The 23,154-nt window shown below is 36.4% G+C and overlaps 1 protein-coding gene across 7 annotated transcripts in view; it reads right to left on the bottom strand.

Moving 5' to 3' along the window:
- Window positions 1-23,154, bottom strand: part of myt1la (myelin transcription factor 1-like, a) — a 130,703-nt gene that overhangs the window by 23,144 nt on the left and 84,405 nt on the right. For 6 of the 7 annotated variants that reach the window (XM_087297226.1, XM_087297228.1, XM_087297229.1 and 3 more), the window contains 6 exons: window positions 19,769-20,785; window positions 15,226-15,357; window positions 12,831-12,921; window positions 7,197-7,304; window positions 4,855-5,075; window positions 111-388 (listed from right to left, as the gene is read on the bottom strand). In XM_087297226.1, coding sequence (XP_087153352.1) covers window positions 111-388; window positions 4,855-5,075; window positions 7,197-7,304; window positions 12,831-12,921; window positions 15,226-15,357; window positions 19,769-20,785 — 1,847 coding nt within the window. The remainder of the gene's footprint in view (window positions 1-110; window positions 389-4,854; window positions 5,076-7,196; window positions 7,305-12,830; window positions 12,922-15,225; window positions 15,358-19,768; window positions 20,786-23,154) is intronic. The other variant, XM_087297231.1, reaches the window with a different exon arrangement.

The raw sequence follows: 23,154 nt of genomic DNA, 5'->3' as shown, positions 1-23,154 counted from the left end.
CATAGAAGGCATTGCTGAAAACCTCAGAATTGCCCAGTGAGAGAATGGAAGACAGAATATTAGCAGTGGAAGTGGGTGAGCATGAGAGAGAGAAGCTGGCAGACCCTCACCTGTGCCAGGAGCTCGGGGCCCTTTGCGGCGAGGCTCTGGGGCATCTCTCTGCAGCGCGTGGACAGGTTGAGGATGGCAGTGGCGGCCATGTGGGCGGCTTCCATGTCGTGCGTGTAGTCGAAGCTGCTCTTGCTGCAGGTGCTGCTGGCGCTGCTTCCTCCTCCCCCTCCTCCTCCTCCCCCTCCTCCTCCTCCACAGCTCAGGCTGCTGCTGCTGCTGGGAGCGTAGCTGCTCGTGGTGCTGCTGGCCGGACTCGAGGTCTTACAGTAGCGCTTCGCTGCACACAGGCACATATATAACAGACACTCGGATGAATGAACGGGGAGATAGATGGACGGACAGAGAAAATGACAGAACGGACAGAAAGAGAAAGGAGGAGGAGATATGATTTGACGGTATTTGTAGGATTCACGGCCAAAAATGTGATTTTAATGGTAAAATACTGTAAAAGTGTTAGAGTAAAAATCAGTTTAACAGTAAGTTTTCTCAATATATACAGTTGAATAACCATGCATTTACTGTCTCAAAATATCTTGCATGACACTTTACTTTTTATGCCTTTTTTGTTGATATTAATACGATTGCTTTCAGTTTTTTGTACATTTGAGTTTGTTACATCTAATATAGATAATTAATGTTTAATGGATTATTTTAGTATTTTGTGTGATTAGTAGTTTTGTGAATGACACAGAGCATCTTATATATATATAAATATATTGGTATGTTTCTAATATTAGTATATTTGGGGTTCATCATCGCTCATCCCCACATGCTTTTCCTTGTTTAACAAAGTTACAATGTGTAGATGTTAATACTTCCAAACATTGTTAAATTAAGACTATAAATTAGAAAAATACAGTAGTTTACCGTAAAATCTAGAAATGTGTTTTATGGTTTGTACCATATTTTCAATGCTAAAATTCTAGCAAACACAACTACTGTTTTTTATGTAAATTATACATTTTTAGCATTTAGAATGAAATGCATTTGTGAGAGAAAATTGCATTTGAAACAGATATCCAATAGCTATTAATCCTCAAACCACAGGTGTTCTAGGATGCATTCCATATGAATCTGGATTTTAAAACATGCACATTTTAATACATCCAAAATGCAAAACAAATAACCATGACATGAGAGCGTGTTATAGGCCATATAACATAGTTAAATATAACAATGCAAAGGATTTGATTAATATTTTTATGTGTAATTTTATATTTGACTAGTCATTAACCATTATATTCAATTCAATTCAGCTTTATTTGTATAGCGCTTTTACAATGTAGATTGTGTCAAAGCAGCTTCACATAAATGGTCATAGTAACTGGAACGGTGTGGTTCAGTAACTGGAACAGTGTGGTTCAGGTTTTAGTGTTTAAGTTCAGTTCAGTTCAGTTCAGTTTAGCTCAGTTCAGTGTGATTTAATCATTACTGAGAGTTCAAACACTGAAGAGCAAATTCATCGATGCGTAGCTCTACCAATCCTGAACCAATCGAGGCAGTGGCGACATTATATAATAAAATCAGAATGTTAAATTAATATCAAAAGGCAGCTTTAACAACAAAAATGCATCTCGCACCTGTCATAGCCTATATATATACAGTCACCGGCCACTTTATTAGGTACACCTTACTTTTATCAGGTTGAACCCTATTTTGGCCTCAGAACTGTCTTAATCCTTCGTGGCATAGATTTAACAAAGCACTGGAAAAATTCCTCAGAGATTTTAGTCCATATTGACATGATAGCATCACGCAGTTGCTGCAGATTTGTCGGCTGCACATCCATGATGCGAATCTCCTGTTGCACCACATCCCAAAGGTGCTCTAGTGGATTGAGCTCTAGTGACTGTGGAGGCCATTTTAGTATAGTGAACTCATTGTCATGTTCAAGAAACCAGTCTGAGATTATTTGCGCTTTATGACATGGCGCTTTATCCTGTTGGAGGTAGCCATCAGAAGATGGGTACTCTGTGATCATAAAGGTATGGACATGGTCAGCAACAATACTCTGGTAGGTTGTGGGACTGACACGGTGTTCAATTGGTACTAATGGGCTCAAAGTGTGCCAAGAAAATATTTCCCACACCATTACACCACCTCTACCAGCCTGAATTGATGATTGAAGGCAGGATGGACCCATGCTTCATGTTGTTGACACTAAATTCTAACCCTACCATCCAAATGTCGCAGCAGAAATCAAGACTCATCAGACCAGGTAATGTTTTTCCAATCTTCTTGCTGCTGTAGCTCATCCGCCTCAAGGTTCGACGATTGTGCATTCAGAGATGCACTTCTGCATACCTCAGTTGTAACGAGTGGTTATTTGAGTTACTGTTGCCTTTCTATCAGCTTGAACCAGTTTGGCCATTCTCCTCTGACATCAACAAGACATTTGCACCCATAGAAATGCTTGACCATTCTCTATAAACCCTATAGATGGTTGTGCGTGAAAATTCCATTAAATCAGCAGTTTCTGAAATACTCAGACCAGCCCGTCTGGCACCAACAACCCTGACACATTAAAAGCCACTTAAATCAGCTTTCTTCCCCATCCTAATGCTTGGTTTGAGCATTGAGCGTCTGCCATGTGATTGGTTGATTAGAATTTTGCATTAACGAGTAGTTGGACATGTGTGCCGAATAAAGTGGCAGGTGAGTGTACATTGTGAACGAAGATGAAAAATACTACGAAAAATATATGTAAACCCTTTACAGTTTTGATTGATGTTTTGCACATATCCGTATGACAAAAATAGATTGTTTCATTTAGCCAATAATGACAGTAACTGCAGAACTCACCTTGTGTGCTTGTGATGATGTTTTACTGAAACACGAGTCAAGTACAAAGCCTCCTACATATAAAACATTTCTATGCCAAATAAGATATATTGATTATGTTTTTATAAAAAAGATAAATAAATAAATAACATGCGGTGTAATCTACAGTAGTTAAATTTATCTAAAGTGCAGAATTTGAATATTGTAATTAAATACATTTATGTTTCCAGATGTAAATTGAATCACGTTCACAAATCAGATAGGTAGTTACCCGATTAGAGAAAAGACGTAAACAGCCACTAAGACCTCCACACGTATGGAGTTTATTTTTATATAAATCCACATTCCTTGACAAACTCTGGTCTGCATTCAGAGAAAATACCTGTGAAAACCATCTGTTATTGACTAAGTAACTGTCAGAATCTTCCAATAATGCAAGGTGACAAATAGACTGCTAAACTGCAGTTACCATCATTTACTAAAGATTTATACTACTCTCCCATTTGATCTTATTTTTCATCTCATTTTGCATTGAGACAAATAGCAATGCTGTCATTACAACTAAACTGGGTGTAACTAATTGATGTTGCCAACTGAGTCTAAATGAAGTGCTGTTAATTCCTAACATTAATTAAATGTTATTCTCATTAATTTTTTTCCAAGGCTTAATTTTCTTCATTTGTCTCATTTATCAAAAACGGCATTTCTTTGATAAAGCATACAGGCAAATAACATCACTTGCAAGAATGCTCTTTAATTTCTGAGATGTGTTCTGATTTCAATAACATTGTCTATATTATCACTGCAGGGCATGCTGTAATGCTCCTTATGGGCAATCAAGACTGTCCTGATGTAATAACCATGAGTTATAATGAAAATGAGTTATTTTAAGCACAGCTAATGAAACCGTACCAAAATATCCCGCCGAATTCTGTTGACAGGAAATCTCTACAATTTCTGGCTTGGGCGTGAAATCAACTGCTAGCATTTTGAACAAAATCGTTCCAGTTAATTTGATTCCTTCACAAATGTAAGTGCACTCATTTATCAAAACCACGCAACAGAGCTACAATGCTTCACATTAGCAAAAAAATAAAAAATACATCAGACAGAAACATCTATCTGTCTATCCATCCATCCATCCGTCTATCCATCCATCCATCCATCCATCCATCCATCCATCCATCCATCCATCCATCCATCCTTTCTTCCTTCCTTCCTTCCTTCCTTCCTTCCTTCCTTCCTATTATTTTCTCCATCTATATGTATCTATAATACATTCATCCATATCGATTAATCATTCTATCGGTCTATCTATATATAGATATTTCTGTTTAAACATCCTTTCATAAACAGTACATCAATTTATCCCATCCATTCATCCATGTCAATTGATCATTCTATCCATCCAATTCTATTGATATTTCCCTTAATCTAACCTTTTATATCCCTACATACATACATTCACCCATACATCCAAACATACAGTACATATATGAACCAAGATAAATGAACCAACCAACCAACCACAAAATGTACAGTAAAATACATATGATAAAACCTGTTAACTTAAACTTATATTTTCACAAAGTTACACAAACTAACTTTCCAGCCATGATTCAATTAAAGGTGTTGAATGCAGATTGGAAATCCCTTCACCGGGTTTGTGTACCCTGGTTATTAATCATTTCAGAAGCCAATAAGCAGTGGAGGATTTCCAATAAAGGAGCACTGAACTCGAGGACTGCCTTATAAAAAATCCAAACTAAAGCTTTTATTAAGAGAATAGCCTTCACTTCCAAATAGAAAAAAAATCTTTTTTTAATGGAAGACACAGCCAAGGAGACTTGCTGTACAAAAATAATTCTAAACCTATTTCCATCTGATCCCCAAGACTGAAAGCCATATGATCAGTTCTAACTCCGTCTGGCTTCAATGACAGAATGAGAGAGACCGGCTTACCATCATATCCTTTGGGTGAAGTGTCTCGGCCGTGGCTCTTCGGGATGAGGGACCTCTTGCCGTAAGCATGAGGCTGGTTTTCGTAAGTGTTGCTGTAGTCAAAGCTGGCCTTGGAATATTTCTCCAGCTCTTTGGCCAGGTTGGATCGCGGAGTGCTGGTTGGAACATTGTTTTTGTACCCATACTCTGGAATCTCCAGCTGTTTCACGAAGCACATGGGCCTGAAGAGGGAATCAAAATGTCAGAATGTCAGTGGGCTGGATATATTGTACAATCAACAGTTTGAAACCTATTATGATTGTATATATTTGAAGTCAGAATTATTAGCCCCTCTTTGATTTTTTTTCTTTTTTTTTAAATATTTCCCAATTAATGTTTAACAGATTCAGAATATTTTCACAGTATGCCTTATAATATTTTTCTGGAGAAAGTCTTATTTGTTTTAATTTGACTAGAATAAAAGCAGTTTTAAAATATTTAAACTCAACCATTTTAAGCACAAAACTATTAGCCCCTTTAGGCTAATTTTTTTCAGTAGTCTAAAGAACAAACCACCGTTATACAATAACTTGCCTAATTACCTAATTACCCTAACCTGCCCAGTTAACCTAATACATATATATATAGTACATACATGTATAAGTAAAGTACAAGTACATACATATATAAGTAAAAGTAAAGTACATAAATATTTGCAAAACAATATATTGTTTTTTTTCTAAATTAAAGGTGTGGACAATTTGATCTGGATTTTCTCAAAAATATCCGTATTTGAATTTGTATTATTTAAATGAATAATTATAATTGAACTTACTTTACTTACTTTTTAAGGCACAGTATGTAATTTCTGCCACTAGAGGGCATGCATTCACAACAAACAAATGTGTATTTTAATGAGTTTTTGACTGAGTGTGGAATCTTGAGAGTTCTCATCTTCATTACATCCTACAAGACTTTTTTGAGAACAATTCTTATTATTACAGTTTTTGTTTAATATAGAAAGGATACAGCATATAACTATATCTTAAAAACAACCCTGAATCCCAACCCCCTACCGAGGTAGACCTGTTCTATAATAACAGAAGTTAAAAGACTGCAAATCAAGAATAATGTTAAACCAAATAAAGAGTAGAAGTACAAATAAATAACTATTACATCATGAGATCCATTAAGTACACATAAACAGTAAAGTTGTACATTAGAAGGTAAAAACAAAAGATTTGACAATTTCAAAAGCTATAATCCAGGACTTAACAGTTTTTCACTGAGCTCCATGTATGCACGCTTACATCTACAAGACTTATTACCATGGCAGTATAAAGCAGAGTAAGGCTGAATGCACTCGATGCACAATGAGATGCTGAAGCAATTGCTGATGACAGATGAACATGACGTGGCATGAAAGCAGTGGCGCTTCAGTGTTTTCAATTAAACCAAACCCGGAAATCAAGAGTGTATGACATCATTATCATAGCCACACAGAACATGGTGTGTTCCATTAGTTAAAATAGCTTATTCTGGATTGGAAAATTCTTTGAAACATTTGGGATAATGTACAGTAACTACATATGTCAGTAAAATATATAATGTTATATGCAAATATATAACGTTAAATGTATAATGTTTTAGTGGTTTTGGATATTTTGGAAAAAACAAAAATACATATTGTGCCTTAAATGATCTACATTTAGAACTATTTCATCTATTCTTTTACTTTACTTTGTCCACAAGTGGAAATTAATTTTTGGCTTCACCACACAAAAAAATAAATAAATAAATCAGCGTTCACATTACACACATCACAGAAAAAATAGTCAGCACAAATACAATTACTAATTCTTAGTGTTTAAAAAAGCATATATTTGTATATGAATGAAGTCTTTTAGTATACATCTAATTAATAATAATGACTAACAGAATAACATAGTTAAATTAAAAGCATATTTGTTCCCACAAAAAGTTGATCGGAAAAAAATGCTCTGTGATTCTTTTTAAAGCTGCACTGGAATCTTTTACTTTGTTAGAAACAGTAAATACATTTAATAATTTTTTAGGGGGTTTCACCTTTATTTGACAGGACAGCAGAGAGAATTGACAGGAATGTGTGGGGAGCAGAGAGAGGGGAAGGATTGGCATAAGACTTCGAGGCGGGGAATCGAACTCAGATCGCCATGAACACCGGAGTGCATGTGTCAGTACACTTTCCACTGCGCCACTGGCACCGACAGTAAATACATTTGAACGGGAATTGGTTTAATGTGCCATTCCAACAAGAGGCTGACCCAAAGCCTTACTTATCGCATTATATCATTATTAAGGCATATAGTAGGGTTTTGCAGTACCTCAAGACACGGTCTGACGCCTGGTTGGACTTGGGGCCGTCGCAGGAGTGATGTTTCTCCTGAACCTTTGCCATCTTCTCAGCGGCAGCTATGGGACATCCCGAGAGACTGCAAAAGTAGCAGAGCAATTTGTGTAATGTTAACATTACCTTACGAGCCGCCTGTGAGGGCACACACACACAGACACACATTCCCTAGCAGATAGCAGAGGATGAAGAACAAAGTGAGATATGAGGGAATGTATAATCCCAGCATATGGAGACGAGCCTGTCAGAGAGAATAGTCCGCTTTTTATGACATTCTCTGAATACAGACTTCCAACGCGTTTGCAAAAATCCTGGTATGCATGTGTGCGGTACATGGGGATATTTATGTATGAATAATGCATTTCATGTGGCCTAGTTCTATAGTATGAAGGCAAAGCTTTGCAGATATCTGCTGGGCATTTCTGGCTGGCTGGCTTCAGAAAGCTCCTCACAGCGAGATACCGCAGTCATTTCAGAGAGACACACACATATAGCTTCACAACATCCAGCCACGCTCCCCTGCTCTCCTTTTTTCCCCTCCATTCTCACTCGCTCTCTCTTTCTTTCTCCCTTGTTGTTTCTTCCTCTCATTACTCTCTTTCTCTCCCTCTCTGCTTGTTTAGCCCTCGTTTCGCTCTCATTTCTCCCACTTTTCCCTCTCTGTAATCCTTTGTATAGTTGGAAGCTGTCTTCTTATCATCTGCAATTTTTTGATTGGCTATACGGGTAACATGGAAACCATTCGAACTAGAGCTGCATGAATCTTGATTGAGTATTTTTGTTTAGGGAAGAGATCACAATTCTTTCACAATTCTGAATGACAGCTTAAAGGGACACTTCACCCAAAAAAGAATATTACCTCATCTTATATTCTTTCTCATGTGGTTTTAAACCTTTATTGGTTTCTTCCTTCTGTTGAGCGCAAAAGAAGATATTTTAAAAAGTGCTGATTGTTGGTAAAAGAATTACTATGGAATCAATTGCTGCTTTTTTCAAAACATCCTCATCTATGTTCAAATCCCATTAAGGCAAGTCATTTCACTCAATGGCTATCTTTGACTCTCCTCTCGGGCAGTATGTTCTGTCAGACTGTTTGAATGGGGAAAAATCTAATTCTCCAAAATTGCTTGCCAAGCTTAAAATTTAATTTCATATCAGTAATCACCAACAAAATTAAACAACAACAGTCTCTTTAGTTTTATTTTTTAACATTTTAATCACTCAAAATCTGCAGAAACTTCTGATCTAAGAAATGTCAGTCTATAGCGATCAATGATGGACTCCTGTACTAGAAGGCGTGGCTTCATTCGCCATATTGACCATTACCAAATTCTCTTTAAGGCAATCATTTTACTCTGCAGCCATCTTTGAAACGCCTCTTAGACAGTATGCTTGGGCATTCTGTCTGAATGGGGAAACATTAAATTCTCTAAAACTGTTTTCAAAGCTTACAATTACATTACATATTTGGAATCCTTCAATATAATTTAACTTTAAATAAAAAAAAAAATTTAATTCAATTTTAATTTAACAACAATTGTCTCTTTAGTTTCTTTTCTAAACGTTCGAATCAAATAAAATCGGCATGTTTTTAGGTTGCCTGAGCTAGTGCGCATGCGCACTCGAAAGGAAAGCGATTACAACACCAATCTCATTTATGGCTGTTCTGCACATCATCCTCTGAACAGCGATTGTCTGATCATGCTGCTGCACTGAACTAATTCACAATTCAAGTGTTCGTTGACCACATAAAGTGACATAAAAGCACATGTCTGATCTGAGCTTCTCCCCCGGAAAATCGCCAGTCTATAGTGATCAATGATTGGCTACTGTAATAGTAGGCGGGGCTTTATTTGCCATATTGAAGGTTACACTATTCCCCATTCAAAACAATACGAGTGACACGTCTTGTGTATTCTATAGTCTTTGACTATGATCAACAGAAGAAAGAAATAGGTTTGATCAAGTAAATGGTGAGTAAACGATGACAGAATTTTCATTTTTGGGAACTATCCCTTTAATAAATTCAAAACAGCAACAAGAAAAAGTAACCTAAATAATAAAGATAGTAAGCAATTTATACAGACACAAAAGTATTTATTGATTCTGGCCAAATGTGCTGCAATTTATTTTTCAATTAATTTAATATTTTTTATATTATTAATCATACTTCCATTTTCTTTTTCGACTTATTCCCTTTATTAATCAGGGGTTGCCACAACGGAACGAACCACCAACTCATCCAGCATATGTTTCACTCAGCGAATATCCTTCCAGCTGCAACCCAACACTGGAAAACACCCATATACTCTTGCATTCACACACATACATTACGGTTAATTTAGCTTATTCAATTCACCTACTGTATAGCACATGTCTTTGGACTGTGGGGAAACCAGAGCACCCGGAAAAAACCCACACGAACATGGAGAGAACATGAAAACTCCACAAAAAATGCCAACTGACCCAGCCGAGGCTCGAACCAGCGACTTTCTTGCTGTGAGGCGATCGTGCTACCCACTGCGTCACCGTGACACCCAAATATTATTATTGTTGAATTAATATGAATTCATTCATAAAGACATAACCACATGTCCTTTCTGAACAAATCAGCACTTTTGAATAATCTCATAAAGAAATTGCCCAATTGAAAAGATGTTTTATGGCTGCTTGTCACCTGCACCTGTAGGTGTAATAATGCGTTTACTACAACCTTCATTTGAAGGATCAAGCTGCTTTCACACAATGAGTTTGATTGCTAATGTAGAGATCAGTCATTTACAGTATATCCCAACTGTACATGTTCAATGCCTGTAACAGAAATAATAATAGTACTGAATACTGAACTAAAGATTGACGCTGTTTCAATAAGACTGTACATGATGACTTCTCTCTATGGTCAAACGCATATATGAATGTCCCGCTGTGCTCAATTAATGAACATATCCAAAATGTGATCAGTTAGTTTTAAGATCATGTGGGGGTTTGAATCAAGATCGCAACCTTTTTAACGATCAATTGCGCAGCTCTTATTCAGAGAATCTCAAAAAAATGAAACAAAAATACAAACAGAAACGCTCTGCCATTTCTTAACATTAACAAATAAAGCACACAAAAAGAGGGATACTTGTGCATTTACAGAAATAGATACTGAAAAATATGAGTGAGAATGACTGACAGACAGAAGGACGGCTGTCACTATTCTGAGTTGCCATGACAACCATGCGATGAAGAATGAGCAGACCAAACCTATATATACTGTACAAGGTTGTTATATTCCCTTATTATACATTTTGTTTTCTTCAGCTCAACCGTTTTAATAGTGTGAGTGTGTGTATGTGTGCGTGTGTGTGTGTCCCATAGGAGCTGTTCCATATAACATGGCCTGCAGCAGCTTCGGGTGGAGACTGCATCTGTCTGAATGTACACCATATGCACTGAGAGGAAATCTTTAAACAGTATAAGTGTGAGTGTGTCACTGTTCGTAAGCGTGGAGCTCCCATTCTCAAAAAAAAAAAAAATCAAGATTTGGAGAGGACAAATTCTCTGCTTTTATTTAACTATAAAGAAAATGTGACTTAAATAATATTACATTACCAATATACCAATATGATACCATGTATATGTGTATTATATTTCTATATAAAAATTACAGTGCCAATTAATTCAAATGAAATAATTAGCAATAATTAATATTTAATTTCTATGAAATTATTATTGTTTAAAAATTTACAGTCCTTTTCAGCTTTCTTATAGCTTTTTAGTGCCAAATCAGCTGATTCAAATGTTATCACTTGATTGAATGGCCGTTTTTTCACTGGTTATCAGCTGATAGATATGGGCTAGTAGAGGCCTTCTGTGTCTACTGGTCGGCTCAGAAGACTATTATTATCCATCCACATGATTAATCAGCTATAGATCACATATGGTTGTGGCTGGATGTAAATGAGAATTATTTATATTATTTATTAAATTTTCCATTAATTGTGTTTTATTATCGTCCATCCCTACCCCAACCCTAAACCCAACCATCACAGTAATGTAAAAACAGATCTGGAGTCTTCTCTATTATCGCTGATTAACCACGAGAATTATTTATATTATTTAATAAATTTCCCATTAACTTTATTTTATTAATGTCTACCCCCATCCCAACCCTAAACCCAACCATCACAGTAATGTACAAACAGATCTGGACCTGGATCTGAAGTTTTCTCTAAAGTAAGGGTGCTTTCACACCTGTGAATCGATTCAGTTGTTCCGAAACAGAGATTAAAATTGTTACATTGTTGCTCTTTGCTCTTGGAGCGGTTCGCTTTCACACTACAAAGTTTCTAATCGGACCAAAAGAGCTAAAACAAGTCACGTGCGAGTAAACTCTCCTTACATTGGTCAGAGTGTCAGGGTTTATTTTGCAGCGTCCCGCTCAGCTGTCAGGAGAGGTGGTGGTTTGGTGGTGATTGACAGGGTGCGCGCGCGTGACGTGTCTGAGGAGAGACGCGGTGGGGAGGGGTGAGAAGGGTGTGCGACGATGCCTATTTGAGGACTGGGAGAGAGACGCGAGATTACCGGGAGATCATCACTCGTTTGCGGGCATCCGGAGACTCGCGAAACTTCCCGCCCTACTCATAATTCTCTCTTCATATAGCCGTAAGCCTATTACATATCCATAAAACACTGTGATATAACCGCGCTCGGATCGGATCGCTTTCTCACTGCAATCGAACTGCTCCAGGGTTCGTTTCAATCGAGCCGAGACCACCTCATTCAAGCGATCTCGGAGCGATTACTTTGGCGCGGAACAGAGCGCGATTAACTTGTTCACATATGCCAATCGAACCGTGCTAACTGGGCAAACGAGATACGTTCCGAAACAAAAGTGTAGGTGTGAAAGCACCCTAAGTATAGTTGGTTAACCACGAGAATTATTTATATTATTAATTTAATTTCCCATTAATTGTATTTTATTAATGTCTACCCCAACCCCCACCCAAAACCCAAGTCACAGTTATGTAAAAACAAATCTAGATCTGGAGTCTTCTCTATTAGTATAGCCAATTATCCATGTGCATGGATGATAACAGCCTTCTAAGCCTGCCAGTAGGCGCAGAAGGCCCCTACGGGCCCATGTCTACCAGCTGATAACAACTGATAACGGCCATTCAACCGAGTGATAACATTTAAAGCGGGTGGCCAAACTATGTTTCAACATCTGAAAATTATTTTCCTATAAGATACAATAATGTTAATTATTATACCTTTATTAAAATAAATATATATTACATGTTGGTTTCATTATTATTTTTAAGTCTTTCAAAGCGGTTTTGCAAAGCCACTCGCTCGATGTGGGAATGAAATTCCAAATCTCCAGTCTGCATGTCAAAAGTGCCATTGTGCAAATAAAATATCAGCGCCTGGAGCTATGTGCTTCTATGATCCAGCAGAGCTCAGCACAACAAAAACAAATCAGTCCCTCTTCTCCACCCTAAAAGCAAATCTCCATCTAAATCCATGCATTCTTCATATTCCCAGTCTAAATAGTATGAAACCCCTGGAAAATCACAGTGCCGGCAGTGTCTTCTCGCTGCTCTCTCATCCAGCCACTCACCTGCGGTGCGAGTTCCTGTTGCTATTTACATGGCCGCGTCCCGAGCAGCCAGGCGTGGGGCACTTTAGAACATTCTCATACATTGCAAGAACTTGGACAAACAGAGAGGAGAGGGCGAGAGAAGGTTAAGAGGATCCAGAGTGAGTATGAAAGCTTTGTGTTTCCATTAAGACCAACGGGGCTCAGTCACAACAACATGCACATGCTCCTAGTAAGAAAGAGTTCCAGCTGAAATCAGTTCATCATAAAGTTAATCACGGACCGCACCATATGGTGAAAGAACAATCTAGGCATGCAACGTGTTAATGGCATGCACGTTGTGTGAAAAGCATTGGCGTAAGAGGGAAGAGAAATCTCTCCTCAATAATAATAACAGATTTATTTTTGGTGAATTAAATGAGTCTAGCCATTAGGCTGTCTATGACACATCCTGCGGCGCTACGTCTCCGGGCCTGCAGTAAACTGACTCATCAGAAGCCGCCTGTGACATGATCCTCATCCAATTAGAGGTGTGACTGGAGGTACGGCTGGAAAAAGCTGCTTTGCGTCTGAGAGATCAGTGCAGACGTATTGAGAAACAGACCAAAGTTGCACTTAAGAGCCAATCAGCACATGCAGACAGGCAAAGGAAGGGGATTTTTATTAAAAAGAGCGCCACCGCTACTGGTGGAGGACAAGAAGCACTCATTAAATTACAGAAATTTGAGATGCGCCGATGTATGGGGTACAGCACAGGCATTTTTATGGAGGACTAAAGTTGAAAAATTTTTAAATGAATAATAATAAATCTGCAACATTTCGTGCTTTTGTGTCCTTCATATATTTTTATTTAAAAAATCCCAAAATTAACATGAATTCATCATTACAGTAATAGTACAAATACTAAAAATAATATTGGTCTGTCAAATTTTACATGGATCCAGTTATATAAATATTTTACCTTTATAAGTGCAATTTTTATTTTTCCATTACAGGTGTAATGAAGCACAAAAATAGTCCTTAGTAATAAAGAATGTTTATTGCCGCTATAATAGTATATGCAAGAACAAGCATCAAGCATTTGTGTTGCAAGCAAATCAATTTTTTTATCTTTATACCCACCTCCCCAGTAGGTGCTGTTATGCTATTAGCTGGACTGCCCCAAAAATCATTAATGTTTTTTACACTTTTAAATGTTTGCACCTTGATAGTTTTTTTCCTTTGCCTGCATTTAATTTTATTAGATCATAAAAGATCTACAGTTTTACCTGTTTATTTTAGCTTAATTACATTACATTAATACATTATTTAAAAATGCTATTATACCTTATAATAACAATAATAACATTTATTTAGGGAAATGTTATCATATCATATCAGATCACAAGAAATATCATTATTGCAGCTCAACAGCAATATTGCATAGTTCATGTAAACTTTTGGAGGCAACTTTTGTTATAGCAGGCTATTACAAGCTATTATATTGACTTTCCAAATATTTGCATGAGACATCAAACTTTCTGAATTTTTGTCTTGTTTCTAGTTTAAACATTTAACAATTCTTAAATCAAGATGCATTTTCTAGACAAGTCAAAAAAAAAAAATTTATATATATATATATATATATATATATATAATCAATAGGTCAAAATTAAGTTTAAAATTTTAACCAAAATAATCATGGACACATTATAAATAAATAAATAAATATATATATATATATATATATATGTATATATATATATATATATATATATATATATATATATATATATATATATATATATATATATATATATATATATATATATAATTTTTTTAACTACTTTATGAAAAAAAAATTAAAACTACTTTACTTGTTTCCAAAACGCTTCTTGATTTAAGAATTTTGAGTTTTTTTTTTTTTTTTTAGCTAAAAACAAAGCAAAAACTCTAAGAAAAGCTTTTTTTCTGCAGTGAAATGCATGTGATTGGTAATAATGATCGGTACTACAAAATACACCAAGTAAAAAGACATTTGATGCAACATGCACAAAATTTAATGTAAACTTTTATCATACCATTTATCGTAGTTTACTTCAACTGCACAACTGCACTTTTAAAAGGAATTATCTCAAATGTGCTTGCATTTTAGATTCTTCTTGGTGCCATCAAGTCCTTGTTCATTTCCAACACTGTTGTGCAGCAAAAGTAAATCTCAATGTGTGTGCTTTTAAACCTAAAGCATGATCTGTTTTAATGACAGTGCAAATAGTGACCACTATTCAACCAAAAATAAATAAATAAAAGTTCCTATCAGTGCATTCTTAACAGAAATGCTAGACGAGAGAGGTCAAACATGCACACAACACGCCACATGGCAAATACACATAGTGCAACATTTATCAGGTGCAGAAGGGATCCAAATTGAGCTTACTTTCTGGTGGCACGCGGTCCTTGTGTGGGCAGCCGGACAAGCTTCGATGATGAGGATAAAGTCCAGTTACGTGGCCTGTGCCATCACAACCCGGGGTTGGACACTTGCTTTCCTTTTTTTCTCCCCTTGAGTCTGCAAGCAAAGACAGTTATTAGCATATCCTGTTACAGGCACAGTACGAAAAATCCCATTAACCTGCTGGATTCTTTGTGATAACATTTATGCTACTGTTACAGCTATTTTCAAACACTGTGGGTTTGCTTTGAAATTGGACACTGGATAAAAAATACAGCTTGACTGGGACATGGCTGGGTGGAGGGACAATGATGCGAGGGACTTTCAGAGTTTAACAACCGGAAATGTTGGTTTGAACGATTGAATATACTGGATTGCAATTTACTGTAAATAAATCCAACAGTCAGGGCACAGATGAATTGTTATTATATAGACAATTAAACAAAGATTAACATAACACATGTAAATGATATAATAAAGATCAATCATTAATAGAGATATTTTGATATTGTTCGTCTTATAATACAAATACTAAAACAACCTTTCAATTTTTCTTCATGAAAAAATGAAGAGAAAAGGGAAACATCCAGCACATAATTTTAGAAAAAAAAAAAATCCCAACTAAACTCGAATCCATTATATATAAAATTTATTTTGTGAGAAATCTATTGTACATTTCAATAATTTAGAGATGTTATTTTGTTGTTCTTGTGCATCAGTAACATGAAATAGGGCTGCACAAAATATCATTCGAGCATTGAAATCACAATGTGCGCATTTACAATAGTCACAGCGCAGGATATGCAATGTTGAGAATTATATTTGAGTATTTTTGACGTTTTTAGTCCAAAACTCTAATTGTCAAACCAAAAAACAAGATTATATTACTTGTTTTATTTAAGAGTTAAGTTATTTGGACTAGAAACGGGACAAATACTCTCAAGAGTCAGAAAAGGCATTTTTTTGCAGTGTGATTATACTGATTATTACATTAAACTCTCCAGAACAGCATTAAATGGAACTGTTCAAATCATCTGGTGAAACTGTATTTGAATTGCAATATATATCGCAGGAAAATAAAATATCACAATATCAGATTTTTGCAATATTGTGCAGTCCCAACATGACATTTCTAGATATGTCTAGAAAGACATAACATAACATAACGTAAAATTACCTAATATAATATAATATAATATAATATAATATAATATAATATAATATAATATAATATAATATAATATAATATAATATAATATAATATTATATAATATAATATAATATAATATAAACTAACATAATATAAACTAATATAATATAAACTAATATAATATAATATGATATAATATAATATAATATAATATAATATAATATAATATAATATAATATAATATAATATAATATAATATAATATAATATAATATAATATAATATAATATAATATCATTCATTCATTCATTTTCATGTCGGCATAATCCCTTTATTAATCCGGGGTCGCCACAGCGGAAAGAACTGCCAACTTATCCAGCAAGTTTTTACGCAGCGGATGCCCTTCCAGCCGCAACCCATCTCTGGGAAACATCCACACACACATTCACACACTACAGACAATTTAGCCTTATAATATAATATAATATAATATAATATAATATAATATAATATAATATAATATAATATAATATAATATAATATAATATAATATAATATAATATAATATAATATAATATAATATAATATAATATAATATAGCATAACATTACATAACATAACATAACATAATACAATATAATACATTTACAAAGCATATCAGCACTTCCAACATATTTATAAAATATGTGGGTACAACATATATAAGCTATGATAATAAAAACCCCAACCGATGTAATCAGTAAAAAAAATAATATTGAATTACGCAAGCTGTAAAAAAAAACTAATTTCATAATCACCTTACAATATGGAAAGGTAATTTTTTACTGCAATAAATGAGACAATCTTTGTGATGAACAAAAAAAATCTCAATTATACACAAATATAACATAACAAAATGGTATGCATAAATGCATCAGTGTTTCCATTTTAGCTAAGAGAGTAAAATAATTCCCTTTTATTATCCACAAATAACAACTGTAGAACTCCACGAGCATACAATAATAACGCTCCATGTCAGTCAGAACAGTGAGATCACTCGACATGTTTAATAACGACACTCCAATAATTAGCGCCAAGAATAGTTTTCTGGAGATGAGGTGTGAAATCACGGTGTAATTCTATAATTACACGACCCTCTGACTTGCTGTGGTTGTGCACTGAAAACAACAGCAAACTGCTCTGCGATGGGAAGCACAGAGAAGCTCTCCTTAATGGAAAAGAGAGCGCAAATTGAGCAAATGGTAGGAAATGAAACATAAAAAAGCGGCACCATCAGAACAGAGACAAACGACGGACCTTTTAAAGCATCAGACAGGAAGAGCGGTGAGGTTGGGAAACGCAGAGGTGATCTGAGGACCCTCAACATCCATAACCACTATTTATTAACGTAATATTGATATGCTCCTGCAGTTTCTGATTGCTGATATCAGGGAGGATGGCTCACTCCCAAAGGTGGTGGGCGTGGATTGGGAAGGATTTGAGGTAATAAACCATGCGCGGGATCCAAAGGGATGAGATTTGCTTTCCTAACGGGCCGTGCAGATTGCCATTACTCATGCCTGACAAGGTAAGTCTCTGATGTTACCATGTCAGCCTATTTTAGAAGCATAAGCTGATGCCATTATGGAAGTTGCTACCAGGGTGACCTGAGTGTTTAAAACAAGCCCCAAAAATGTTTCAGTCTCACTAAAGTGACCTCTATAGTCATCAATGTCACCAGTGCAATGTATGACGGAATGTTAAGTGACCCAAGACACGGGGGAACAAATGCTGCAACAGCTTTGAGGACCAGGACTTTTTATTCATATTAAAAAGATGGCTATTAGTGCAAGAACGCTACTCTATAGAAACCTGATTGCATCTCAAAGTACACAATGAAGACCTGCATACTGTATATATGTATATAATAAAGTCATATCGTGAAAGATACTATCACAAATAAGAGGATTGAACATGCAATTGTGAAATATGAAGGTGCATTGTAAGATATAATGTCACATTGAAAGTAATAATGTCACATTTTGAAGAAATAAAGCTGCAAATGTAAGGTCTATGGAGCCCCACTGTGAGACATAATGTCACGATAAGTAGAAATAATGTTGCGATTGTGAAATATAACATCACATTGTGAGATTCAATGTCGCAATTACTAGAATAAAAGAAACAGAAAGAAGAAAATGCTAACTTTATGTCTCACAATGGTGGGAGAATGAGAATTCAAACTTGTATTTGTGAGAAAAGGCCACACAGGGATACATAAAACAAATTTACAAAATAAAAAAAAGGCATTTAATACGACAATTAGGAAGAGATTAAGCTGCAGTTATGAGATATAAGGAAACTTTGTGAGATAAAAAGTCACATTGGGATTTAAGGACATTTGAAGCCATAATTATAACAAATAGATAAACAACACAGTAATGCTGAATGCTAAAAAAAGAAACTAAATGTGGGGAAATGTGAAAAAGTAAATAAATAGTTCCCAAAGAATATTTAAAGGTACATTTAATATTACATCTATTAAATATAAGATTTAGTCACGATTATGAGAAATCCAGTTGCATTTGTGAAATACTGTATAACGTCAGATTGTGAGACTTGATGTCAAAATGAAAATAGAAATTAAACAAAAAGTAAAAAAAAAAATAATGACTTAATATCTCACAATGGTGACAGAGCAAAAAAATAAAACTGGTAATTATGAAAACATGTTTAAAGTAAAAATATAAAAGCCACACCGGAACATACAGTATAAAGTGGCACATATGAAAAATTAAGTCACATTTTGAAATACATGACAATTAAAAAAATAGCTGTGTGACATAATAAAGCTGTATAACGAGACAGGAGCACACTCTGATAAATAAAAACAAATACGACAAAAGTAACAGTTACCAAAAATAAAAAATAAAAAAAACAAAAACCATAACAGAACTGTGCCAGAGTAAAAATAAAACATGAAAAACTATTCAAAATAAGACATAAAAAGTTTCTCTGGAATATTTAAAGTCTCATTTAGGTGAAATAGTGTCATGCTGCAAGCAGCGTGATTTTATTTCTCGTAAATGTCACTTCATCTATCACAATTAGGTGAAATAACAGCACAATTGAGAAGTATGAAGCCGCATTATGAGATATAAAGTCACATTCTAAGATTTAAAGTCTCAATTATCATAAAATAGAAAATTCCGCCTTTCTAACTCACAATTTTGACTTTATTTCTCATAGCAGTGAGAAATTACCAGATTAACCTTTTTTTATTTGCCTCCTCGATGTCGAAATATGACTTCTGAATTCTGTAAACCTGATAACGAAGCAAAACCATCTACCGAAATCTCTGCAGAAATGCAAAAAATCTCATTACAAGTTTTATTTTTACCTTTAGGGTAGTAAGCTCTTTTTGCGCCATCATGATGGAGTCGGGCCTTGCGTTCTTCTGCACTGCTGCTCTGCCTTGGGCTGTGCTCTCCATGAAGGCGCTGATTGTCCCTCCGAGCCACCATCTGTTCTGATGCCATTCTGTCTCGCATAACCTTGGCACGCTCCGATTCCAGAGCAATGGCCTTTTCCAGCAGCGACAGGTTGCCTTTAGTCATGTCGAAAGCTTCATCTGAGCGATCGGAGGCCACCGAGGTAGTGTCCTCATCCCCGTCCTGGGCGCAGCTAGACGGGTAGCCTCTGGAAGCGGGACTGAGCTGCTCCTCTAGTTTCATCAAATTCACCATGTCTGAGTAGTTCCGCTCGAGGGGTCTGTGTTGGTCCATCTGGCAGCTGTCGTAGCGGGGCATTGGAGGGTGATGCGGATGAGGATGCGGATGCAAATGTTGTGGCTGCTGCTGCTCGGAATGATGTTGCATGTGGTGCTCCATCAAGGGCCGTTCTGATGGTTGGGTCTCACTGAGTTTTCGAGCCAAATCGAAACACTGATTACGCAGACACTCCAAGCTACTTAGGCACACTTCCTCCTCGCTCTCCTCTGCCTGGCCACGTCCATTAGCTTGGCAAGCATCTCCAGACCCGGCGTCCGCGTATCCTTCATCGGGCAGCACAGCTCCATGACCCTGGGCCAGAAGCTTCAGGGAGTCCACCGTTTCTCGAACCACATCACTATCCAAGTCGACACTCAACTCTCCTTTGTGGCATCCTTGTTCGCTTCCGTCATCTTCATCTTCGTCATCATCTTCTCCGGCGCTGTTGGAGGAGCTGCTGTTCATTTCCGACTCGGTCATGGCCTGGTAGGCAGCGTCCTCTGCAATTTTACCCAGGTTGAGGAGAGACTTGGCCACCAGCTCGTCATAATTCTCATACTCCTCATTGTTCGTGTTGTTGTTGTTGTTGTTATTGTCTTTCTCAATCATATGATTGGATTTTGATTGTCCACTAGAATAATTGTCGTCTGTAGAGAACAACAGAAGAGACAACAAAACAACAGAAGAAATTTGACATCCTTGAATTGGATTAAGCTTTAATAATAATACAATATACTGTGATAATCAAGCACTTCAAAATACCAAAAATAGCTAATTATTATTTAAACATTGAGAATATCTATTGAGAATGCTTATATGGAGGCCAACACGGTGGCTCAGTGGTTAGCACTGTCACCTCATAGCAAGAAGGTTGCTGGATCGAGTCCCGGCTGGGTCAGTTGGCATCCATCCATCCATCCATCCATCCATCCATCCATCCATCCATCCATCCATCCATCCATCCATCCATCCATCCATCCATCCATCCATCCATCCATCTATCTATCTATCTATCTATCTATCTATCTATCTATCTATCTATCTATCTATCTATCTATCTATCTATCTATCTATCTATCTATCTATCTATCTATCTATCTATCTATCATTTGTTGTCACCAATGTCCAACCATCATCCATCCATCCATCCATATATCCATCCATCCATCCACCCATCCATCATATATGCATCCACTGATCCATCCATCCATCCATCCATCCATCCATCCATCCATCCATCCATCCATCCATCCATCCATCCATCCATCCATCCATCCATCCATCCATCTATCTATCTATCTATCTATCTATCTATCTATCTATCTATCTATCTATCTATTTATCTATCTATCTATCTATCTATCTATCTATCTATCTATCTACATACATGATTTGGTAGCCGAAGCAGTAGAATTCATCTGTTCATTAATTTAAAGTCTAAAAATGTATATAGCGCTGCTTTAATCTGGCCTACAACATGCCTGAGAAATTAACGGAACATTTTCATGATTCTGTTGTGCATTAACACTTTAGAATGAGAATCCATTTGTAAACAAAGTAAATAATAAAAGGTACATGTAAAACATTACTCTTTGGTGATGTTAATCTCCTAGTTAGTCTTGAATAACTCAATCGACTTTTATTTGATGGAGCTAAAAACTAATATACTTCAGTTGTATCTTTTTAATACTAAAATGTACATACCCATACCTGCTGGAACAAATGTAACTATTTCTCACTGTTGATGTGAGGTAATGCATTAAATTACATTTAATAATATGTCATTATCTATTGTACTTTAGAATACATCTGCAATTTGTTTATTGTGTACAATAAAGCAATAAACATTAATGTAAGCTTATTTGCAGCTTATGTTAATATTGTGCTAATACCATGCATCGTGATAACAGCTTCATCAATTATTGCTACAAGAAAATCTGATACTGTCATATGTCTACCTCGAATACCTTGCGCATTAGGACCATATTTTTAAAGCGAGTGGCTTGCGTGGCATGATAAATTCACAAACGAAATGTCAGTCCTCTCTATAATCTGAAGCGGCCTTAACACTATCATTATGAAAATGTAACGTCTCATGAACGATAGCATCGATGCAGCAAATCTAAGACAAATGTCACGCCAGGGTTTCACATACGGCTCGATGACACAGGTACAAATTGATTTAAATAATCAAATGCAATTTAGAAAGACGGTAACTGCCACCACGCCGCTGATGTGCTCGGCAAAAAAAAGCAAGATGAATTTTAGTCAAACTGCAATATGGTGAGCTGTACATGAATCACCGGGCAGCCTTTTAAATGTTTCACAAGACATATTGGGTGTTGCGTAGCATGTAAGCATCACAGGCTGCTCTGAAACCTTCTGAATTGTGCTGAAAAGATTTTAGTGTTGCTAGTATTTGGGACAGAGGCGGATGAGACTGCAGGGATAAGCAGAGGATGAGGTGCTCTGTTTCTGGAGCCAGAAATATCCTCAGGAGGAGCCCATTTTCATCGGGGAGGGGTGGTGGGGGGGGGGGGGGGGGGGGGGGGGTGAGTGTATTTGACACCTCCTGGAACGGCGCGTGGATGTGTGGAGGGGGGCCAAAGTTAATAACTCAGAGAGCCTCTTCTCTCTATTACTCTAGAAGCACTGTCACAAGCGATTGAGGACACCAGAGAATGAGGGTGAGACGCATACTAAGGAAGCAGTCACATCTGCTTTCCCTCAATTTGGAAAGGGGAGTTGGATTGTTCCTTGCTGTAAAATCCACATTAATTAGGATGGCGAGGGCCGGACGTTCTCTGCAGGGTGTATGTAGATTTCCTTGTGATTCAGCAAATTACATAGACTGTATGACTTGAAACTAAAACAGGCAATTTAAGAAATAAAACATTGACTTTAATGACTGCATATCCTGCCAATTATACTCTGAAATGTCGGTTGACCTACAATGAGCTGACCTTGATTCCAGTTTCATATTTGCAGCATTTTGTGTGTCAGAGCAACTACAGCA

This window comes from Danio rerio, chromosome 20 (assembly GCF_052040795.2).
Source record: "Danio rerio strain M-AB ecotype USA chromosome 20, GRCz13ab, whole genome shotgun sequence".
Classification (NCBI taxonomy): domain Eukaryota; kingdom Metazoa; phylum Chordata; class Actinopteri; order Cypriniformes; family Danionidae; genus Danio; species Danio rerio.
The sequence above is the reverse complement of the archived record's forward strand: the minus strand, read 5'-3'. Positions and strand labels throughout refer to the sequence as shown.